Source organism: Phodopus roborovskii, unplaced genomic scaffold (genome assembly GCF_943737965.1).
Source record: "Phodopus roborovskii unplaced genomic scaffold, PHOROB, whole genome shotgun sequence".
NCBI lineage: Eukaryota > Metazoa > Chordata > Mammalia > Rodentia > Cricetidae > Phodopus > Phodopus roborovskii.
Genome location: NW_026126517.1, coordinates 39656909 through 39681749, shown reverse-complemented (window position 1 = coordinate 39681749; position 24841 = coordinate 39656909). Strand labels below are relative to the sequence as shown.

The window sequence follows — 24841 nt, the reverse complement described above, 5'->3', positions numbered from 1 at the left end:
TGATTAATCATTTGTATCCTGGCTGTAATCCTCCCAAATTTCCTTTCTGAGTTGTACATACTGTAAAAGACAATTATGTCGCCACAGATTAAATAAGTGAATTAAAACAGAATAGCAGCTTAATTTGACCTGTGATTTTGTTCTCCTTGCCTTTAGTGGAGCGCACGCCACTCCAGCAAATAAATGAAGTCATCCATGACAGCTTGTGATGAATTGCCGTATTTATACTGTATATTTTAATAGTCTCACACTAATTTAAATTGAGCACAGAGTAAATTATAATTCAGTCACTTGACTGCTTGTATTTAACTTGACAGCACATCCGCATCCTTGTGTGTCCTGGAGGTGTTAGCAGAGGGAGAGCAATGGGAAGGCAGGCAGGTACCTCCATGCAGGCCGAACCTTTTCTCTAGCTCCTTCTCTTCAGTCTGAAGCACTTGGCTCTGCCCGAGGAGTGATGACTCAGGCAGTCCACACTGTCCCCAAACTTCAAAAGGAAAAATCAACATTCACTGTGCTTTTCTCATTTACCTTTAGAGGATGGATTGGTCTGTTTATTTTTAGCAGTTTTGAAGCTCACTAGTAAGAATGCCCAGGGGAAAGGAGTTAACATTTCACCAAGTGCCAGGCTCCCAGAAACAGAGTGAATGCACATGCACTGTGGCAGCATGGAGAGGATTTCCCCTCTCAAATTTGCAAAAAATGACCTGATGTGCTTTTTCTGGATTATGGAAGAGAGCTCCAAACCCATTAGAGACCAGCTCCATGAATACAATAGTCCCCACTCTAGTCTTGGTCAGTGAGGCACTTTAGTTTGTTGGTTTCTGGTTTAGTTGCAGACATCCCTTGTGTCTGGAGGTCTGTTATTAAGGAACACTTTAATTAAGGTCCTTCTCAGTGAAGGGTGCTACTGTGAGCCCTTGTGCTGGGTGCTGAGAAATAAAGAATACTCAGAGCCCGCCTTGCCCTCTAAGCGTATAGCACTCTGCTCTGGGAGCTTTGAGGAGATGTCTGGGGGCATTAAAGCCAGCTGTAGTAAAGATGAGTAAGGGTCAAGCCAGAGATGAACTCGGATTTGAGGTGGGTGTCTGGAGGTGGTGAGGCATTCAAGCTGGGTCTGAAAGGTCAAACAGGCTTTTGTAATTAGTGACTGTGGAGTGGAGAGAGGAAACACCAGTAAGGTGATGTGGATGGGCAGGAAGGAGGCTGTGTAGGACAAGTAAGGGGAGGGGTTAGCACGAGGCACAACCTCCTGGTGCTCTGGAGTTGCAGTTTACTCCAGGTGATGGAAACTCATACAAGGTTCTCAATCAAGGGACAGAACAGATCTCTGTAGACTGGGATTAATTCCAAAGTATTGACTAGGGGGTGTGCATTGATAGAAAAGGCAGTACCCAACCCTACCCCCCCCCCCTGCATGCCTTTCTTTCTTACTGAAATGGGTGTCAGCATTAAAAATATACATAATATGCATATTAGCCAGAGGTGGTGACTCACGCCTTTAATCCCAGAACTCAGGAAACAGAGGCAGGTGTATCTGTGAGCTTGACGCCAGCCTGGTCTACAAAGACAGTTCCAAGATAGCCAGAGGTACACAGAGAAGTCCTGTTTCAAAAACCAAAAAATAACAACAAAAATATGTCTATTAAGATAGTCATTTTCAATCCTTGTAGTTTGTAATTCCTAATTTTTGTTGTATTCAGTGTAATGATACTTATTTTTCATTTGTGATACAGTGTAATTTAGTGTAAGTTGTAGAATGATGCTGTTATGGCAATCATGAATGTTAAGTTTTTACCTAGAACTGTTTAGAATCAAACTCTGCCACAGTTCTTAAAAAGTGTTATCCACCTATTTTATGTCATTACTGTCTTTTGAAAATATAGTTTTAAAAGAACAACATTTTGTTTGTTTGTTTTTGTTTTTCGAGACAGGGTTTCCCTGTGTAGCTTTGGAGCCTGTCCTGCAACTCACTCTGTAGACCAGGCTGGCCTCAAACTCACAGAAATCCATCTGTCTCTGCCTCCTGAGTGCTGGGACTAAAGGCATGTGCCACCACTACTTGGCCTAAAGAACAACGTTTTAAATTTATTTCCACTGACGTGTTTAGTGGTTGAGCTGGGGTATGACTCTGTGGTAGCAGCCTTGAGCAGCATTTGTGAGAAGGCCTGAGTTCAAGCCCCAGTGCACAAACCTGCCTGAGGAAAGAGAAGAGTCTGAGTTAAACCTGAGCGTGCCCTAGGCAATCACCTTAGTGGCACCCTTAAGGAAAAGCACACTTCAGGAGGCCCTGGCAAAGCGTGGAATCAGGTGACCTGAGAAGCTGTTTAGCACTCCATTCTGTCAGCATTTGTGAAGAAGTGTTACCCCCGTGAGAGGAAATAAGGTGACAGGGTTTTAAACTCCAGTTTCTTTTATTTCTAAAAATCCCATTTTAAAATGTTATTTTATTTACCATCCCCTCTGCTTATCTTTGAGTCTGTGGCACTCAGGGCTCTTCTCTTTTAATGATCTTCTTCTGAAAATAACCAGTGTGGCTAAAATAGGGTACATAAATTGAGTGTTATAACTTAACTGACTTTTAAAGCCATTAATACTGACCTCTGAGACCTGGCTTCTTCCAGGGTCCCATCAATCACTTCTGTACCGCATCCTCCTGTACAAAGGCTTAGGCAGATATTGAGACAATTTTTGGTGCTGGGATTATAATTGGGGGGGAGCTACATAAAGAAACTACCACATTTCTTTAGTTCTTGTATTTCACATGCTGTGTAACTTAAAGGTAGATATGTGCTGATGCTGTTGTATGTCTGACTCAGGTTATTCTGTTAGACATTACACTGGAGCTTCAGAAGCAGATCATGTCTGAGTTGGAAATTCTTTATAAGGTAATTTTTTTCTTGGTCACTTTTATCTATAAACATGTGTATGTGTTAGCTTCCAGGTCTTAATCCACTTTTGTCTTATTTGTGTTGCAGTGTGATTCATCGTATATCATAGGATTTTACGGGGCATTCTTTGTAGAAAATAGGATTTCAATTTGTACAGAATTCATGGATGGTGAGTTCTTCCCTTTAAACTATATTAAAAATGACTTTTGGAATCGGTTGCTTTAAACTTGGTTTTGATATAGAAGTTGAGATTTTAGAATGATTGAAGTGTGTTAATTATTATTTCCGTTACACTAATAATTTTCTTCCTGTAAAGGTCCTAGTGTTAAGTATTTGGAGCTGGGCTATAATTTCAAGAAGGCAAGTTGGTTTCCTTTTACTAAAAATTTAAATAGGACAGACGGCAAGCAGGTCCAGTCAGTGTGTGGTACTTGCTGCTTCTGTGCAGTATGCCTTTGCCGGGGAACAGATGTTCTGTTCTTTTAATGTTTCAGTCGCCAAAACAGATTTTCTTCTAAAGAAATCTATTAACCCAATGTCCTGTGTCTTTCAGAAAGAAATAGGTTCTTAATTGCTAGACAAGAAATTGTTTTTCAACACAGCTGTTTAGCCGAGATGCATTTGGCTCTCTTTGGACTTCAGCCCTGCTCTCCCTTACTTTCCATTCACTGCTATCAGTAGCTCTTCCTTGATTTGAGTATTGTGACAGAATACAGACTTCTGGGAATCCTGTCACCGAAGTCTTGTCATTATTATAGGCTATCCACTTTAAATCTGGACAATTTTTTTCACCTTTACAAGGTCAGTTTTTCACTATCTAGCCTTTATTAAAATGTAGTATACACGCCTTTGTACTTTCTTAGGTTCATGCCCACACGCCGTACACACATACATATTATACACACCACACATACCTCAAATATACCATATATGCATACAAACACACTGCATTCACACACACATACATACATACCACACATACCCACATATATACATACATACACATAGAGAGACACTGCACATACACATATACACACACATATACAAATGCACTCACCTGTACACACACTACACACATACACCATACATACACATATACCCCACATACACAATATACATACATACACATCACACACACACACACCACATATGCCACGTATACACACATGCATGCACACACTCAAACATACAGGTACACACACACCAACACCCCCCTTCTGGGTATCCTTGGAATGATACCAAATCACATAACCACATAGGCAGTATAGATGGACACTGATTAGAAAGCATGGATTCATAATCCCAGTACAGGTCACTCTTTTGAACATTCACCATTTAAGATCTACATAAAATAGTTTTTATTAAGGTAGAATTCAGATACTATAAAATTCACCTTTTTGAAACCTACAAATTATTGTTGTCTAATTTCAAAACATTCTGAAGAGAGATCCCCAGCCAACATAAGTTGCTCATCTCATCCCCTCTATCTCCCCCGGCAGTCATCAGTCTTCTTCCTGCCTCTGGATGTGCCTATTCTGGGTTTTGTACATTGCACATCAATGGGATCCTGTAGATTACAGCCTTTGTACCTGGCATCGCTGGCTATGCATATTGTTCCCAAGTTCATCAGTAGCAGTCCACCATCCCTTTTCAGCACTGAATAGTATTTCATTGAGTGGCTATACAGCATTTGTTTTTCTTTAGTCGATGGTCACTTGAGGTATTTCCACTTTTTACATTTAAAAAGTGTATTTTTTTGTGGTGTGTATCTGTGCGAATGAATGAATGCACGTGCAAGTATGCATGTGTGCTGCTGCTTGCCACTGGAGGTCAAAGGACAGCTTGTGGGAGCTGACTCTCCCCTTCCACCACGTGGGTCACCAGGATCAAATTCAGGTCATCGGGCTTGATGGTAGTGAAGTTGCCAGAACCTGTGGCAACTCCTCATTTCTGAGGAACTTTCAAGGTGTTCCAGTCTGTCAGTGTTCAAATCATTTGCAGTTACTATAATTAAAAAAAAAAAAAAATCAGCAATAAAAACACCACTTAAAAAACAGACAATGGATTTGAATGTGTATTTCTCAAAGGAATATGTACATGAAAAGATATTCAACAGCAGTGGTTAAGGAAACCTAAATCAAAACTAAGTACATGTTCACACCTGAGACCATACACACATTAAAAACCAAAATCAACGATGTAAAAATAATTGTCGGCAAAGGCATGGAGAAGTTGGAATCCTCAGACAAAATTGGTTTGAATCTGAAATGGCATAAAATAGACTAAACAGCTTGACACTTGTTCACAAATTAAAGTTACCGCAGGCCTTACCAAGTCTGCTACTACAGAAACCCAAGAGAACTGACCAGCAGCACACATACACAGTGGTGTACTACGGTGTGCATGGCACCAAGAGAGGACATATCCCCAGCCATCAAGAGGGCTCAGCGAGCAGGAATGCTTGTTCTGTATTGTATCTTTCTTATGCCTTCTTGTGCTATTGATCCTGTCTTTCAGTAACTACATTTAACCTCAGATGTTCCTGTTTTGTTCCTTGTAATTTCTAACTCTTTATTAATAATCTGTTTCAGGCAGAAGGTGCTAGCTTCATACCTCCCTTTATGTCTTTAAATATGGTTTATCTTAGTTATATAGATAGGGCGTTTTGGGTGTTAGCGTACCATCTTCTGGTCATATATAACAAAAGCACACAAAAATCACTATAAATTTGTGTGTCACCCTCTATATTTTATTCCTTCTCCTGTGCAGTCCAATTTCTGGACAACCTCCTCTCTGATTAGCTTATATTTATCTCATAGTATGATCTATTTGCAATATTTACTGAACATTTTCTTCCAGTATTGCTCTAAACCTATTGACAACACAGTGACTAAGTCTTAGCCCTTGTCCTCATAGGATACGTATTTTAGAGTAACCCTTGTCCTCACAGGGTATATTCTAAAGACATATGGTACATTCTCAGGGAGAATTCATGAGAGCATGAAACAGGATGGGTAGGCTAATAGTGCAGGTGCTGAATGGGACATCAGAGACAGAAGTGACAATGAGCAGAAACCTTATTGAGGTATTCAAGGATCACTGGGATGCTCTTATAGACAGAGGGAGTAGCATGTATACTACTTCCAGATGAACGCAAGACCACCATGGTGGCTAGAGAGTGATGCTGTAAGGACCAGAGGCTAGCCAGGAGGCATGAATGAGCAGAGCATAGAACCAATCAAGACCTCATGGCCACAGAGGCTATGTCAAGGAGTTTATGTTTGAGGCTGAATTTATTAGGAAGATATTGGGAAGGTTTTTAGGGAAAGAATGTGACCCAACCTCATACTCAGTCAAAACAAATTCTACTCAGAAATATCCAGCTGGAAGATCTCAGAGTACGAACATGTTTGGGTCATTGTCACAGAAATAAATTGCTCCCCCCCCCAAAAAAAAGAAAAAAAGAAATCCTGTATTATAAAAAAAGGAAAGAGTTTTTATATTTTTAACTAGTAAAATCTTTTAAAGAGATCTTGTATTATTATTATTATTATTATTATTATTATTATTATTATTATTATTATTGCTCACATTGTTCTCGATAATGACTGTGGCCATTTCAGATAGATTAGAGATTATCATCATGGTATCATTGCTTCTCACTCCTCACTTCATATTTATACTTACTTATTTATCCTATGTGGAAAGACACTACTTGGCAGTTTAGATATTGTAACATGTTAGAACAGAACTTTAACTCTGCTTAAGTGAAGATGGTAGTCCTAATCTATCAGCAGAAACACATGGCTCTTCAGTAATTTACCTGGGTTTCTGCTGCTCTATGAGCAGTCTTCCTCTGGCTTACATGTAGACGGTGGCATGCAGTATAATAAGTGGTTGTGGAGGGTGGGGATGGCCAGGGAAAACAGAGTGACACTCATAAGGAACAAGCCTGTGACCTAAATAAGGAGCTAAAAGTTCCCATGCTGGAACCACAGACAAGTGAATTCCAAAAGGCATTGGGATGGGCTTTGCCTCGAGTGCCCGAGATCCCAGGACCCATCCTCAGTCCAGTCAAAACACAGTCTTGAATAACAAATCTCAGGCAACATACAACTATCAGTTTGTGGCATCATATGATGTGGCAGAGATGTAGGATGCACATAAAGGTCACACGATTCTATTGCTATGTCATGTTGGGAAAGAGGGGAGTTTGTTTGGGGAATTCAGAGGTTTGGGTCTCTCTGAACTCTGCCATCAGCTGACTCTTGCGTGTGATTGCTACATTTGCATTTATGGGACTTAGTTTCAAATAAAATTGAATAAGGTTGATGGAGTCTGTCATTTGGAGGGGTGAGGGGAAGAATGTGTTTGAGACAGGGTTTCTCTGTGTAGCTTTGGAGCCTGTCCAGGAACTAACTCTTGTAGACCAGGCTGGTCTCGAACTCACAGAGAAACACCTGCCTCTCCTTCTGGATTCATCATTAACACTCCTTCTAACACTGACATTTATGACGTGCTAAGAAAAAGTTGCCTTTTATGGAGTGGTGTATAAAATAGAGCTGGTACTGAAACAACTGAAGACTAACCCAAACCCTCCGCCATGTAGCCTGCTGAAAGTGAGTCTCATTGGAATTAACAGGCTCTCTTGACCGAGTGGACCTGCAATATCAGCTTTTCACCTCCTAATTTATCTCTGTGAGCATGGGAAGGGTGGGGTATACCTGATGTCACAGAGCCAGCTACATAACGGCCTGTCCAGATGGGCAGCTGAGGACTACAGGGGTGTTTACAAGTGCCAGTGAACTACCTCCAAATAAGATTCCTTTTTTCTTATTCTATTGGTAATGGTTGTCATGTCACCTTTGGTTTAGTTTAGCTTGGTGAGACTACTGTCCACTTAGGTCCTTATAGCCTCTTCTATAACTTACATAAACTAAATCCCCTTCTTGGACTCCTTGTTGGTGCATGAGGGTCACTCATTCCCCCAAGTGTTGAGTCCATTGGTTTCCTAAGGAATTGGTATAGTAAGCTGATACTGTCGTTTTTCCAGATACCACATGTCGAGCTTTTTCATCCTGAACTTACTCATCCGTGCAACTACCAGTTTACCTGGAAAAAAAAAAAATCAATGGGAACACAACTGTTTTTCTGTCACATTTTCACTTTTATTACATCTATAATACAAATGTTTTGGTAAATAAGGATGTTTCCACTCACTGCATGAGTGTTTTGTTTTGTTTTTTTCATATCTCCTAGTATCTCTGGGAGCCATAGCATAAAGTTAGTTATACCCTGGTTACTCAGCCTGTGCTGAGAGTCTGGGATCTGCAAGAAGTTATCTAAAGGAGGGATCGCTTTCCTACACCTGCTTTCATCAGGGTACATAGGAAGATATATACCTCTGTGATGTGTGCCATTTTTAACAGAACAGTAGCTTTGGGGAACATGACATACCATAATAGTCTATTTGCACAGAGGCTGTCCTTAGCTGCCTTTCAGAAAAGTGACATGTTTCATCTTCAAACCTTTTTAGGTGTTTTTAAAATTATCAGTAGGCACATCATAGATGTGAAATGTTAGCCTTGACAAAAACAAAAAAAAAAAGTTACTTCCCAAATATCCTAGGTACCCTCTCCATAGCAATGAAAGACTACACCTCAGTTTGACTCTTAAGGAGATATTATGTATTTTTGACTTAGTTCTCACCGTATTGTTAGTGGGTAAAGTATTCCTTCCCTGCAGAGTGTATATAAGTTATGTTGTTGAGATTCTTAACACACATTCCTGTTTGTACTTCCCAATGAGTTGGGCTCTTATTCTGGGGACTGTGGTGATGCTGTTGCTGTGCTCATTTTAAAGTCCTTTTCTAGAGGCTGCTTCAGAGCCTCAGAGTCAGTGAGATTAGTGTTTCTTCTAGAACTGATGTTTCTTTTGATAAGTCTAAGAGTGACCTTTTTGGCTTGATGTATAGGACAGAAATGATAGTGGAACTGAGTAAGAATTAAACCCAAATCCTCTGCCATTTTTAGCCTAAGAATGGCTAGCCAGGTATAATGGAGCACACTAATCCCAGCACTCAGAAGGCAGAAGCAGCTGGATCTCTGAGTGTGAGACCAACCTAGTCTACAAAGTGAGATCCAGACAAGCCAGGGCTGTATAGTGAGACCCTGTTTCAAAGTCAAAAGCATACAAACAAACAAAAAACTCAAGAAGGCCTGAGCTACACAGAGCACTCATCAGGTGGCGGGTCTCCTGATTCTGGGGGGCTGTGCCGTGTTGTTTTTTTCTCTGCCAATGCTCATCGCCGAAGAGCATGGAAAGGACAATAGGACAGATCTGTTTAGTGGTTTTTTCGGTTTTGGAAATTGTCAAAGGGGATTTAACAAAAGTTGAAGTTAACAAATAAAGCAGTACAGTAACGAGTCACAGTATTGTAAAAATAAACAGGAGAAGCAGTGAGATGGTGCTGCAAGCCAGGTCACCTGCAAGCCAAGCCCAGTGACCTCAGCTCAGTCCTCAGTGGGAGGAGAAAACATGCTCTCAAAAGCTGACCTCTGACCTCCACAGCTGCATACACACATCCCATGCGTACACACAACAAATAAATGAAATATAATTAAAATAAAACGCGTTAGAACTTGAAGAGATTGTTTTGTTTTTGTGATTGATTTTCATCAAGGAGCCAGGAGATGGCCAGTTGCTTTTTATGCTACCTAATGTCAAAGTAACTTCAGTTAGAAAACTTAGTTACCCACCAACATTTGTTTGATGAGTGTGAAAATTCTGAGATAGCGTCTCCGGGTTCCCACATGGAAAAGTGGCACATGAAGCATGATGGCCAGTGTGGCCATCAGGTTCAGTTTTATAGTTTTGTTTCCATCTACATTTACGTAGAGGGCAGGTTGTAGTCTACCCTCTAGTTTTCTTCAGTTTTTAATGACTGTGAATTTTTAAATGGGAGTAACTGGCCATGCTCTTCCGGGAGTACAATTATATCATTCCTCAAAGCAGAACTAAAACCCAACTTTGCTCTCCATATGTAGAATGTGTCATAAGAAAATGGAAAGCACATTTTCACGAGGCATGCACAAAGGAGAGTCCAGAGCACTGTGCCAGTGATTCATTTATAGTAATACAACATCTTTGTCTCTACAGGGGGTTCTTTGGATGTATATAGGAAAATTCCAGAGCATGTCCTGGGAAGAATTGCAGTGGCAGTAAGTATATTGGCTTCACCTAAGAGGGTTTTGATTATTTAATCCTTCCAGTCAAGTCTATTCCTCTGTCCTCAGATGTGTTCTTTCTTTCTGTCCCAGCTGGCTGTTGTGTCCTTCTTACCATCCATTGTTTCTGTCTTCTTCTCTTTGTGGGCTAACCTCCAGCATAGTCCCTCTGGCTTGTCAGTACTATGATTACAGAGACTTCAGTGCCTGGGTTTCTAAGTTCATCAAAGAGAAAACTGATACAGAGGACATTTTTAGTTACAGAATTTGAAAATAAATTAGTGGAATAGTCTGTGAACAAAATACATTTTCTCTTAAATGGTTTTTCAGTCTTCTTATGCTTTGGTTTTAGTCTTTATCTTGTCTTTTAAAGACTTTATGCAGGGTTCTGTGCCCTTCGTGAGGAAAAGCAGTTTTCCTGTCTTCTGTACTCATAAATAGACAAATTATATCATCTAAACTGGCATGATTATGTAAGCCCCAGATTTGAGATTTGGAATAATGTAAGCTAACCGTGTCTTAAGAAGAGTCACTGGGTGTTGTAATCGTAAACAATTGCTAAAGTAAAGATGCTCTGTTAAATTAAGTGGTTTAATGCAGAACAAAGTGATTATATCATGTACCATTTAATTAAATGGCTTATTTTCACATTCATTATACATCAAACTGACAACTCAAATTCTTTAATCCAACATGGACACTTATTCAGGCTTAGTTCATTGTAATTCACAGCTTTCCTTTTTTCTTTCTAATTATTGGTGTGAACTGCCCAGGGTGATGCACACACTCTCCTTTCTGTCTGCCTCTGCGGAGCAGCTTCTAATCTACACATGAGGCAGATTAGTCAGGATGCAATCTGAGTGTTTAAATCAGAGTTTTAGATGAAAATAAAAATGTTTCCTTTCCTCTTCTCATCTCCGAGGGGAATGATTGCTTTGTGGCTTTTGGCAGTTCTTGTCTCTAGAGTTTAGTAACGTGTATAATAAAGGGCAAAAAGAGGCAAGAGAGCTGCTGGAAACCAGGGGAGCCCACGAGTCCTGTGTTTCTCTCCTCTACTGAACTTGGGAAAATAGAAATCCACCTTGTTCAGTAAAGAAGCGTGTTCTTCCCGACCTCATCAATCTTGCTTCACTCCCTCAAAGAGTACAAACAAGGCCACTGGGCTTTCTGATTGAACCAGGATGGGAAGGTTGTAAAGTGTTGAGTCAGCAGAAAAACGGCCAGCTTTAAATATGGATTTTCAGTGATTGTAAATATTGCAAAATACTATTTTAGCTAGAAGCATTAAAATGAGTGCTAGTCCAGGTTTTTTAATCCCTGGCAGACTCTACAAAACAAGGCCTGTTCCTCCACTTTTGCAGTGCTCCAGGCCCCAGGGATACAAGCTTTAGTGGTAGGAGCAGAAGACACATATTGGACAACTTTGCTTTTCTGACAGTTTTATAAACTCTGTTGGTGCCCTACACTTGTGTAGTACCTTCAGAGTGGTGTGTGTGTGCGTGCGTGCGTGCGTGCGTGTGTGTGTGTGTGTGTGTGTGTATAGTCTGGATAGACTCCAAACATGGATGATCCTTTTCCACTCTGGCCTCGGGATAGCATCTTATCACCTTGATGGGTGGTCCCTTGTGGCTTATAAGATGCATGTGCATACAGCCGGTTCTGGTTCCCAGTTTCCCTGGTTACTTTTCCTGAGTGTTTCAAAGATAGCATCAGTTTCATTCCTTTGAGTTCCTCAGTGGGGCCAAGAAGGCACATCAAATAGCCTCGGCTCTGTCCAGCCCAACAACAGAATCAGATGTGTCTGTGTGAGTACTTGAGTGCCATTCTCTGTGATCTACTTATGTCTGAGTATGCCACCTGAGCAGCTCTGTAATGTAAGGATGGTTGAGCACTTCAGTACAGAACAGTTAAGACAGTTAAATAACTTACCCCGACCAGTGCTATCCTAGATGCAGGGCCACTGACCCTTCACCCTGTTTTCTGAGAAGTTGGGGCAGGGGTTGGAAGAGAAGGAATTAAAGAGGAAAGCAGGTTGAAACAGAGAGGGAGGGGGGGAGAAAAAGGTAAGGATAAGAATGAGGGAATAGTGGAGAAGCATATACAAACACACAGCTGCTTCAGAGTCTTTTTTCAAGTGGCATCCTGAAAAGAAGATGTTGCTCTGGGGGTTCTGATTGCCTGGGCTCAGCTCCTTCCCAAGCCTCAGTCCCCTGGGACTCCAGGCTTGTGTTCAGCCTGAAGATCTTCTCTTTTATGGATCTTACCCCAAAATGAACTTAGTTTTCCTGGTTCCTGGTAATCTTGCATGCAAGGCAGATTCACAGACCTGAAGGCCATCCCCAGATGACTATGTCAGCATCTGTGAGATGTGGCTCAAACTTTCTCCTGTAGGATATATGGAAAGAGAGTGTTTTTCCCTTGAAGAAATCTACAAAATGTACCTGATCTTAGCCTCCCAGCTCCTAGACTTCTGTCCACTGGATCTAGCTCCTTACAAAGAAGAGTGCCTTTCTCCACTGCCCCACATTTATTTCTTTCCTAGGTCTAAAGCAGCGGCACACTGTGCTGTACTTTGAATGCTAATGGTAATGTTGATTGACATTGTCCCTAAAAAGATGAGCACTTGACATGTCAAGGAGTGAATGATTGACAGCAGATATAAGTACTGTTAGTGTCAAGGCTTTGTTAGGAGCTTTCATGCAGCCTAGCCTACTGAATTACAATGGTACTCCAGATTAGTGGACAGATTTCCTGCTCATGTATACACACATTCAAGGGAGATATCATCTATTTTCCAAGTTGGAGAAATACTAGTTCTTTTTTAATCTCTAATAAAATTTATGGTTTACTAACTATCATAAAATCAGTATTGTGTTTCTTTTACCACTTTGCAATCTGAATCCAGTGGGTTGTATCTTGTCTGTGTGTTTTCTGACCATTTGTTTGCTGTTGAGCTAGCGTTGGTAAAACACAGCCTGTAACAGGGAAATCTCACAGTACATAGTTAAGCTTCTGAGTCAGGAAGTTGAACCCTACTTCCTCATGCTCCCACACTAACCATGGGGCCTCCCCTTACTACTCAAAGAAAAGCTGTTTTCATTGCTGATTTCTTTTATAAACATTTGTCTTATTTCCATTGATTATAAACTATCATCATCGTTTATGCTTTTATTTTAAATGCATATTCTAATTTTATTATCATAACATTTATATGTATTTATAAGCAGAGGCAGTCAGATCTCTGTGATTTTAAGGCCAGCCTGGTCTACAGAGCAAATTACAGGAGAAGCCCTATCTCTAAAAAATTTTTTTGAAAAAAATGTATTCTGGTAAATAAGGAATAGACTTGAGCACTGTATTATTAGTTGATCCCCCCCACCAGTACCTTCAGGCTGGCCTCTTTCAGCATTAACTGACATGGAGTTGGTTTCTAGGTCTTTAACATTTGGGAATTACTTTTCTCTGTTTGTATTTCCAATGTTTACTATTGCTATTAGTCATTTTTTGATCAACCAAATCCTTTGTATATGGAGCCCTAACCCTCCTTTTCTAAAGTCATGTTTGAGGTACACAAGCCCCTTAGTTATTTCTCATCATGGTGGGTTTTCTTATTACATAGTCCTGACTCAAACAGAAGCATTCTATTAAATGCTTCTAAGTACATTTTAAGTAACAGCAATTTGTTCACTGTTTTTCTTTTAAATCTGATTATGAATATTAAACCTAGAAAATGTAAGTTTCTGTTCACGTGCTGTAAATAAAACATGCATTTCATGTAACAACCACTTTGTTTTGAAGATTTATTTTTTACTTGTTTAATGTGCTATGATCTGTACTTAGGATATCCTGCCGCCTAGCTAAACCCTTTACTAGTCCACCACACATTCAGCTCAAGACTGAAAGATCCTAATGGCAATTTCTGATTACATTTTCCATAGAGAAAGTAGTGATTGCAGCCTGTATAGTTCAAGTCTTTTTCAGAATTTTATCCAACCATCTTTCTTAACTCTGGCAGTTAAAAAGGAAGATGGGGTGGAATTTATGCCATGCTACTTGCCCATTTCCTCTCCAGCCTACACCCTGATGCTGTCTGCTTATTTGCTCCCCATGCATGCTTTGTGCACCAAATGTGCCTTCTACAGTCATCTCGGTGCATTTTATTATTTCCTGTACAGTAATTACAACCCTTCTTAAAATTATTTTTAATTTTTATTTTATTTTAAGATTCCAGAAAGGTTTTGAAAGTCGTAATCATTAGGAGTTCCCACAGAGCCCAGGTCAGAGTCCACCAGTGAACAGAACAGTTTCCACATCTGACTGATGTATCTTTGGCTTGGCCCAGTGCTTTCTCTCTTTTTTTCACGTCAGTTAAGTTTGCCACTCAAGACCTGGGATCTTGATCAGGCTTCCCTAGCTGCTATTGGGAAAAGTGATCTCTGCTTTAGCTGCTTCCTTTCCTGAGTCACTTTTTTCACATGTTCTTGGGCTAAAGATGTCGTTCATCAACGCAGCACACAGGCCCTGGGCCTACGCTCCAGCATTATCAAAAAATAAAAATAAAAAAATGTCCTTTATCATAAATAGCATGATTTTTAAAAGTCACTCAGGGACTGACCAGAGAGATGGCTCAGCAGTTAAAACGACCCAGGCTTAGTTCGCAGTTCCCATGTGGCAACTCACAACTGTGTGTAACTCTGGTTCTGGAGACACGATACCCTCTTCTAGCCTCCATGACCACCAAGCACACATAGAACACATTCATTTATGCAGGCAAACACTCTCACGCATAAAATAAAAATAATTTTTTTGAAAACTACACAGAGGCCAAACATGGTAGCACATGTCTTTAATCCCAGCCATGTGGGAGGCAAAGGCAGGTGGATCTCTTTGAGTTTGAGGCCAGCCAGCCTTGTCTACAGAGCTAGCTCCAGGAGAGCCAGGGCAGTTTCACAGAAAAACCCTGTCTGGAAAACACACACACACACACACACACACACACACACACACACACACACACAGAAATATTGAAGAATTGTTTTAAACGTCCTTGTTCCTCTTCCTCTTTTCTGCCTTCCTAACCTGCCCATAGCACCACTGTGGGTTTAGTGTATTCTGTGACACAAGGTCATCTCTTTCCGGACACACCCAATCTTCAGAGTATAGTTAGCCGCTAGCAAGAGCTATGGAGCTCTGCAGTTGGTACCCCAGAGAGCCCACACAGATGGGGGTGTTCAAGAGGTGGGTTCCCTTTAATAGTGGTTCAGGGAAAATTTGTGGTGGATTTGTTTAACTGTGGAGTATCTCCTATAATGTCCATAATTGTTCTGTTTTCTCTTTCATAATTTTAGGTTGTTAAAGGCCTTACCTATTTGTGGAGTTTAAAGATTTTACACAGAGGTATGTTCTGGGTTTCACACATCAACCTATTGTGGGAATGGAGAAGGCTCTGCAATTAACTTGGTTAAAAAAACAAAGAACAAAAAAAAAAAAATTTTTTTCAGCCAGCTAATATGACCATAAATGTGATTATTTGTAAATGTTACTTTTTTTATTTTCTCCCTCTTATTTCCATCTTTTTCCCCCTTTTGTTTATTTATTTGTTTATCTGTTGCAAGTGCAGACTAGGGAGTTATATTTTTGTGAATCATGTTTATCAAACATGCAAAACAGATCTTGAACTATTTGAGAATGGCAAGCTGTGTTATTTAACTCTGGGTACAGCCCTCCCCTTTCCACAGTTCCTTAGAGAACTGCAGGTGTCTTCCTGGAGACTGCTTCCTTGTTCCCTGGAAATGAAACTTTAGACAAAGCCCTAGGGAAGAATCAGAATTGCTCACTTGTTCTGGTGACATGAAAGAGAATGATCTGGTAACTGTTGCATGTTACAGGAGAAGCCTCATTTTCTTTGTTTAGTTTCCCAAAACATCAGAATTCATGTGAAGCAAATTCTGAAAAGAGAAAGAGATGGTAACAAAGCCAAGCCACCAATTCAACTTAGTACATATCTGCTTATCCTGGTTCTGTGTATATTTGGGTAATGCAGAGGGGTACAGTGAGATGCAATTAAAGGAAAGGGGTTTTGTTGTTGTTTTTAAAGGTTTTATTTATTTATTTATTTTAATTCTTTTTTTCCCTAAGAAAGCGAGTGTAAGTTTTGGGGGCGGGGGGAACTCACCCTATCTTCAGCTAAAGGCTCCTACCCAGCCTGTGTTCTTTGTAGATGGTCTCAATAGCCCCATGCTTCCAATCTTCTTCATCCTTTTTAAAGAGAATATCTACATCTGGAAAAGCATAATGTTCAGTTCTTTAAGGCATTCGTGCTGACTAAATGAAATCTTAGCCCCTGCCCCCACCCTCCTCCATCCCTGTGAAACCATTCTGTTTCTAGAGTGTAAATGCTACCGAAGTGGTGGCTGAGAGAGTGAGCCGCGCTGGGTTAGTATCATTTCCCTGGGTGTCGATATGTGAACACATCTGGTGAGTAATGTGTAAAAGAAAGGAGACATTTTAACCTGGTTGGCAGCTCTGCTGTCTCTTCCATGTACTTCTGCCCCTGTATAGCACCCGTGGAGCCATTACAGCCAGTGCCCGGTACCTAGCCTTTGCTTGCCTTTTCTAGACGTCTGCTATTCATTTGGCATGGGATCTGAGGGAAGGCATCAATGCTCAGTAGCAAAGCCTTCATTAAAAGGACCGTGCTGTGGAAATGGGAGTGTTGTTATAAATTGAAACTTAGGGTTGTTCTGTACTCTAGGCAGACAGAATCATTCTGAAATAATGAATTCTCCCCAGCTGTAACTCTATAGTGGATATGGTGTAACTGGTGGACATGTCTCAGATGGATTTGTGGGGCTCTGAAAATAAAGCCTAGGGTCAGATTACCAGGAAAGTTCTCCTCTGGTCATTTAGGCAGGCACAGTTGACTAGAGCCTTTGCTGACCAGTGTATACTTCTCTTGTTTGCAGCCTGGGCTCAGAAAGGATGGGTTTTTTTGGTATGTTGTAGGACACGGTTGTGGTGCCTTGGCTGATTGCTGATACAGAGGTTTCCAAAGAGAATCCTGGGTCTTTTGTCAGGTTTTTGTGGCCCACTCAACACCCAGAGTAAGCCTGCATAAAATATTACTTCAGGAGGGGTCCGCAAGAGCAATGGGGCTGGGTGGGGTGCCTCAAGCCCTCTCCAGGGACTTCAGTTTTAAGCACAAATCAGGGAAGTAATGTGCAGCTGCCTAGTTAGGATGGTGACTGTTGCTGCCTAATAATAGGCACCCCGTCTCGGAAAGCATGCTGTGGTGATACACCTCACACAATAGTTTTACATGTTTGGCCTTGGAGTCACATAGCTATTCACCGAGGCTTTTACCTTCTGACTGTAGAGTGAAAGAAGTCGGAGCCCTGAAGACTTTTGTAAAGGGCTGTGCTGAGAAACTTAGCCTAAATTGAATAGGTTTTGTCCATATTTAATAACTTGGATTTCATAAAAATAAGATTAAAGATGCCTTTTTATTTACCAAAAAGCTATTTAATTTTCTCCTTGATTAAAAAATTGTAGCTTTCTAGATGAGTTCAATCAGGCAATTAAAGATCAGAGCTTTTAAGTTCAGCTAAGGCAATTAAGTAGGTAATACGGTTGTTTATACACTTGTACTGTATATACGCTCACTGCTGTTCCTTCTTACACACACATAGACTCATTTTTGCTTCCTCTGATTGATGATGGGAATACATCTGAATATGTGTCACATTGTCAAATCAAAGCGGGGTCCTTTTATGGAGGCTGGGGAGTCTGGTCTAGGCTATGTGAGAAGACAGCCGGTGAAAAGAAGAGGAACAAAACACTAATGAGTGGTCTGAGCTGTCCTGCTTTGTGTTGGTCTGAGAACTGAGAACCTGAGTTCTCCTCTGATCAGCAGAGAATTATTAAAACGACATTACTTTACACTCAGGAGCACGCGCTTCTGAACATGCAGAACTAGAGACGTGTTTGCTTGCCTGATACAAAAGAACAGACTTCTCCCGTGTAAATGGCTTGGTTTGGTGTCTGGGTTTTTTTTTTTTTTTTTTTTTTTTTTTTACTACTACAGAAAAATGGATGAATTAAGTCCAGAGCTTTTTTCTCGGTAGAGCAGAGTAAAGTCTAAACAAGAAGCGGCCCTGAACCTTCATCCCATGATGCTTATTAGTCGGGTCCCATTAGTTAACTCGGCTGCACATTGTGTCACCTGGAAATGGTGGGACCTGGAGGTCAATGGCTACTTTCCAGGCTGGACCACCAAGGCTTCTATTCGGCCAGCTGTTTCTCTTGTATAGCATTTTAATATTTGGGATGATAGATGTTAGATGACTTTGTGTATGATCAAATGTTAGTCCTGTAGATGGATTTTTATTGTCACTATGAATTAATCACTTCATCCAATCAATAAGAATACTCCATCACCAAATCCAGCTAAGGAGAGAGTTTATTGTGCTTTGTGATACAGGGTCAAAAATTCCATAATTCCTTTTTCTAAGCTTAAAGCAAATGTGATGACATTACATGAAAATATACTTATTTAAAATGTTTGAAATGCCTACGAAGATTAACTACTGTGGAAAAGCTGTCTTCGTTGTCAGATATAAGTGAGTTCCCTGTGAGCGCAGCCTGTGCTGACCGTGAGTAAAAACAAAGAAAGTGAACAGTGAGAATGTGTGCTGGGCCACATCCGACATTCCAGCAAACACTGCAGCTTAACTTCAAAACACACATCACCACTAATGAGGTGAGAGCCCTGCATATTAATAAACCACGGCTCCAGTCACAGCCATCATTACCCACATCAAACATAAATACAAGATTAACACCTATGCCATTTCTGTGGGAAACGTGAGAATGCCCTGGCAGTAACTGCTCTTGCTTTCCCCGAGGATAAAAAAGGAATGGAAGGGTAATTCGAATAGAGCTTAGATTAAGAAAATAAAGCCACTGTCAGCGGGGGCCACTGTACAGAGATGCAGAAAATTATAGAAAGAGAAAGCTAGACCTCTGTACCCCAGGATACCTTTCTATGTATGAACCTGGGCATTCTTACTTGCCTTCTCCACTAGGAAAGCTGAGCATAGTGCATACCAGTAAGCCGAGCCTGTGGGAGGCTGGAGCAGGAAGATTGTGAATTCAGGTCAGCCTGAGCTATAGGTGAAACGCTCTCTTTAAATGGGGTGGGGTGGGGTGGGGGGCAGCTTTGTAGAATAGTTTTTGCCCAGCAAGATCTCTGTATAAAGAAACAAACTTTTGTCTGTGGCCATACCACCCCGAATGGACCGGATCTCATCTGATCTCATTGAAAAACCAAGCCAGCTCTTACAGTGTCAGCAAACACACTGGAGGTCTTATTTTCCTCGGATGTTACCCTCCTAAAATTGACCACACCTGGACTTCTTCAGGTGCTATCTTAGTTAGGGTCTAAGCTAATACTAATTTACTCCATAACTATTTACCTGTGTTTCAGGTGTTGTTGTAAATGCTTGGGAGATGTCAGCACATGTGACACCAGCTTCCTACATTTATTAAATATATTTTAGCAGGGTGGGTGAAATGGCAAAGGAAGGAAGGAAGGAAAGATTCTTAAATAATAACTACAGTAGTAAATATAGAATACACTAGAAAGTGGTTTGCTAAAGGAAGGAAGTGTTTCGTAGGTCCAGCACTGCAGTGTGGCATGGCAGGCTTGATTCTGTGGTGCTCACAGAGAAGGTGGTTATAGATGAAGCTTATACCCGTATATCTCCGACAGCATGGTCTATCACCTCCTCTCCTAGACATTTACACAGGAGAAATGAAGCTTGCCCCCCACAAAAACTAGTGGGCAACTTTACCCGGTAGCTTTATTCATAAATGATGCAAATTGGAAATAACTGATCAGTCTTTTAACAGGTAAGCACATCATGGAGCATCCACACGGTGGGGTGTGACTCCAAAGTAAAGTGACTGAACTGTCTCTGAATGGGCAAATCTCAGACACTGAGTGAGATTCCATTTAAGCAGTACTCTGGGAAAGGTAGAGCATGGAAAGCCTTAGTAGTTGACCTAGGAAGGGTGGTTGTAAAACATGAGGAGAGCTTAGAGGAGTCAAGCTTCAGGGAACCAGTTGGGGTGGGGTATTTTGTTTTTTAAGGAAAGAAGCAAAGGAGAACTTTCCTGAGCTGGGGAGATGCTTAGTCAATAAAGTGCCTGATGAACAAATTTAAGGACCTGAGTTTGGATCCCCAGCTCCCCTGTAAGAAGACGGGCTGTGACCCCCCACAGTAGGGGAGGCAGATAGAAGAGGGTCCCTGGGGCTCACTGGCAGCTAGTCTATCCGTATCAGTAAGCTCCTCAAAAAATCAGGTGGACACCTGGCAGTGGATGCACACATCTTTAATCCCAGCACTCAGGTGGCAGAGGCAAGCAGAGCTCTGGGTTCAAGGCCAACTTAGTCTACAAAGTGAGTTCTAGGACAGTAAAGAATAAAAAGAGAACCGCTGTCTTTGAGGGAAAAAAAAATCAGGTGGAGGGCTATTAGGGAAGATACCTAATGTAGACCTCTGACCAGTGTGCATAGGTATACGTGTATCTGTACACACACATACAACACACACAAAGATTCTTGTTAGGTCTTACCAGTGACCTAGATGCTTGCACTTAAAGTAGTGTCTTTAATAGATACTTTTAATTAAAAAATTTTAATTCATTAATTGTATGTGTGCATGGGCATGTGACAGTTCCACCATTCAGGTCCCAAAGGTCAAACTCAGATCATCAGGCTTGGTGACAAGTTCATTTGCTCTCTGAGCCATCTCACTGGCCCTAATAAAGAATGACAAATAGAGGCACAACTTGGATGAAAAGCATCAAGAAAATCTTGGGGTGTATTAACTTGAAATAACTGTAGATTCCTAAGAAATTTCCAGAAAAGCATGTGCAGAGATGTCTCACAAAGATTCTGAGAGGACCAGAGGCTGGGCATCTGGAAGAGAGTAACCAGGAAAGTGCTGGCCTGTGTCATATGGTGGCCAGGATCTTCTAAATTACAGCAATGCAGGCTGTGAGATTTAAAAAAAAAAAAAAAAAAAAACAAAACCACTGTAAACCTATTCTACTCCAAAATTATTGTGTCCATGAGAAGAGAAAAGAGAAGTAAAATCTTTAAATTTCTTAGAAAAGAGCATTTGGTGTCAAGGTCAGGGTGTTTAAATCTGTCTAAGTGTGTGTGAAGCTGGGATTTGGGACAACAGTAAGTAGGAAACTAAACTCCATTCCCAATAGTGATTTCTTACTGGTGTGGCATTGCCACCAATAGAAAATCAGCCTGGTTGATTTAAGTGATTTATAGTGAACCATAATATAGTGAACCATATAGTGCTTCCATAACAGCCTCTTCACAGAGACCAGACAGCTGGGGCTTCAGTTCAGGTTATAGGGAGCTCAAGTGGCCCAAGCTAAATTTCTGCTTCCTGATATACCAGAGGGTTTTTTGTTGTTTTGCTTTACTTTACTTTGCTTTTGTTTTTCAAGGACTGGTTAGCATTTGAGCGATCCAAGTCAATTTAAAGAAGTCATCCCCAGTTGGTTTTATGTCTCTGAGGGTAATGACGGGAGAACTGGGTGTGAGCGCCTTCTTCCTAGTGCTGGGGCTGCTTAGTCAGGCGGATCTGGTAGGGGATGTTTGTGTTGAACAAGTATTAGTTGTGAGAGCCACGATTAGACCTTGGCGCCTGTTTAAATATCCTTTAAATGTAAGTGTTCATTATGTGCCAATGCTATAGTAGATCGTAACTCATGAGCTGACTTAGCCAATTAACTGAAGTAGACAAACTAAAGAGTGAGTTGTTGATTTTTCTCCAGCTCTGACTACATACGTGAACATCTCTAGAAATCAAGCCTCCTTGCTTTTGTTGGTCATTCATTCTCTTTGTTTTGGGTTTACAGAGATTTCTGTATGCATAATAATGACTTTTAAAGGATAAATTCTATACATTGTTACTTAAAAGTGTTCTGTTTTGCAAGAAAAAAAAAGGTGTTTAAAAAAACTCAACAGGAAAATAAAACAAACAAAAACATCAGTCCATGGACATGGGGTTGTACAGGTCACAAATAACCACATAAAGAAGAAGGCCGCCCTCAATGTCCTCTAGAGAACGTAGACCCACACTGACATGAGACACTGCTACATACCTTTGAGAATGGCTACAATCAACAGTGACAACTGCTAGTGCCAGGGAGGCCTCAGAGGAATTAGGTGTGTTGCTATCAGCAGCGAAAGAGGGGATAGTCCCATTGTTGACATTTTCCAGAAAACTAAGCACACAGCTGCCTTTATAACTCAGAAATGAAGACTTAAGTCCGCACAGTACCTGTATACACGTTTGCAGCAACACATTAACACAAAACCAGAAATAACCTACATGTTCTTTGACAGGCAAATGGTTAAACGGACCCTAGTGCATTCATACAGTGGAATACTGCACAGTGGTGGCAAGGAATGGACTGTTGTCAATACACTGGATAAACCTGCAGAGAATTATTCAGAGTAAAGGAGGTAGTCACAGTTTTTGCTGCAGTTTATGTAGCATTCTTGAGTGATAATGCTAGAGAAATGGAAGGCAGATTAGTGGTCTCCAGGGATTGGAGACGCAGGGGTAAGAAGGAAGGGAGCCTGCCTACAGAGGGCACAGTGAATAACTCTTATGATAGAAATGTTCTCCAGCTTGAGAGTATTATTAATCCAGCCCCTTGGTATGTATATTGTACTATATAGTTAAACAAGATGCTACTATCATGGGAAATTGCATAGAGGCTAGTATGCTATGTCCCTGTTGTTTCGTCCAACTATATGTTTCTATGATTATCTCAAAACAACTGTCTTAGTTAGGTTTAGTATTGCTGTGGTAAAACACCATGACATCATTTGGCTTACCCTTCCACAGTGTAGTCCATCATTGAAGGAAGTCAGGACAGGAGCTCAAAAAAGACAGGAACCTGGATGCAGGAGCTGATGCAGAGGCCATGGAACGGTACTGCTTACTGGCTTGCTCAGCCTGCTTTCTCATAGAGGCCAGGACCACCAGCACAGGGATGGCACCACCCATAGTGAGCTGGGCCCTAGCACCATAAAACCAGAAATGAAGTTTGGAGGAAAGGGAAATTGAGAGTCCCAGGCTTGTGTCCTTAATATTAACCTCACATAAGTCTCCTATTGACCAACAAGAAGGGAAAGCCATATATTGTTCCTCCTGCAAACTGAATCATGAGACTCTAGACAGTAGCCGCCACTTAGAATAACTAATTGTGCTGCTTAATTTTATTTAGGGCTTTTGCAAGAATGTTTGGATGACCACTCTTTATTCTATGATGGAGTGCTTAGAGGAGCTTTGATATTGCAGGGTAGTTTTTCTTCATTCCTGTTGTGTGCAGATTACTCGGTAATGCAGTGTCACCACAGACTGTAGTTAATTGTACCTGCTGTTCTCACTCATTAGAGTGCAGTCCCTAAGAAATAACTAGAGAGATATATATCGAGTGTTATGTTCATAAGACAATTAAACCTAATGAAGGGATATTGCTGAAGAGCCCTAGTCCAGAGCTGGGTTCTGAGAATGGAGACACTCGATGTGTCCCCTGATTCCTGACGAATGAAGAGTAGTTTTATGGAGGGAGAACATCAAAGAAAAGTTTAGTCCTGCTTCTGACATGGTCTTACAACAGAGTTGTGTGGCACATTTTCCGACTGACTGATATTTCCTTAGGAATTTTATCATGGGGGCTGGAGCGATGGCTCAGTGGGTAAAGGAGCTTGTCACCACACCTGATGGCCTGAGATTGATCCCTGGGACCCACATGGTAGAAGGAGAGAACCTACTCTTGCACGATGTCCTCTCACTCCACGACTGCACTATGGCACACACATCCTTATGCTCATGCATGCATATACAAGACAAATAAATATAAATAAAAAGAATTGTACCATGCCTGCTTTTAAAATAACCCAGTGCCTTAGCTAGGGTTTCTATTGCTGTAAAGGGACACCATGACCACAGCAACTCTTATAAAGGAAAACATTTCATTGGGACTGGCTTAAAGTTTCAAAACTTTAGTCTATTATCATCATGGCGGCTTGCAAGGTGGTGCTGGGGAAGCTGACACACTTCTACAACAGGCCACACCTACTCCAACAAAGCCACACCTACTAATAGTGCCACTCCCTATGAGCTTATGGGAGCCAATTACATTCAGACCACCACACTCAGTGAGGTGACCCTGAAAGACAAAGCAAGCCAACATACAATGGAGATCAAGTGCCATCACCAACACCTGTGGCAAATAGCTCACAGAGGTCACCGTCTGTCTGCTTTCCTTCTCTGACAAAAGCGTACACTCTATGCAGAGTCAGTTTCCCCAACACTGCTCTGACCAGAAGTCACCTCTTTAGACCCTGTGCAGATTGCTGTGTCTGGAGCCTGCAGCCAAACCCTGATCCTTAGTGGTGTGTGGGGCAGAGCTGGCAGGAGACGCCCTGTGAAGAGCTGCAGCCAGTGCTGATTTTGAGGGCTCGGCCTTGATTAACAAGCCCGATCTTACTGCTGTTTGTGCAGCTTCTGTAATGGCTAATTGATGCCGTCTGTGTAAAGATCCAGTTTCCTGTGTGAGGCACTTAATGGGCGGCAACATGAGTCGTGTCGACATGATACCAATTTCCACAGTCAATTTGGT

The 24841-nt window shown here is 41.3% G+C and overlaps 1 protein-coding gene across 4 annotated transcripts in view; it reads left to right on the top strand.

Moving 5' to 3' along the window:
• The window catches only part of Map2k5 (mitogen-activated protein kinase kinase 5), a 217283-nt gene that overhangs the window by 79813 nt on the left and 112629 nt on the right, over positions 1 to 24841 (top strand). For all 4 annotated transcript variants that reach the window (XM_051197716.1, XM_051197718.1, XM_051197715.1 and 1 more), the window contains 4 exons: positions 2820 to 2888; positions 2979 to 3060; positions 10050 to 10111; positions 15466 to 15514. In XM_051197716.1, coding sequence (XP_051053673.1) covers positions 2820 to 2888; positions 2979 to 3060; positions 10050 to 10111; positions 15466 to 15514 — 262 coding nt within the window. The remainder of the gene's footprint in view (positions 1 to 2819; positions 2889 to 2978; positions 3061 to 10049; positions 10112 to 15465; positions 15515 to 24841) is intronic.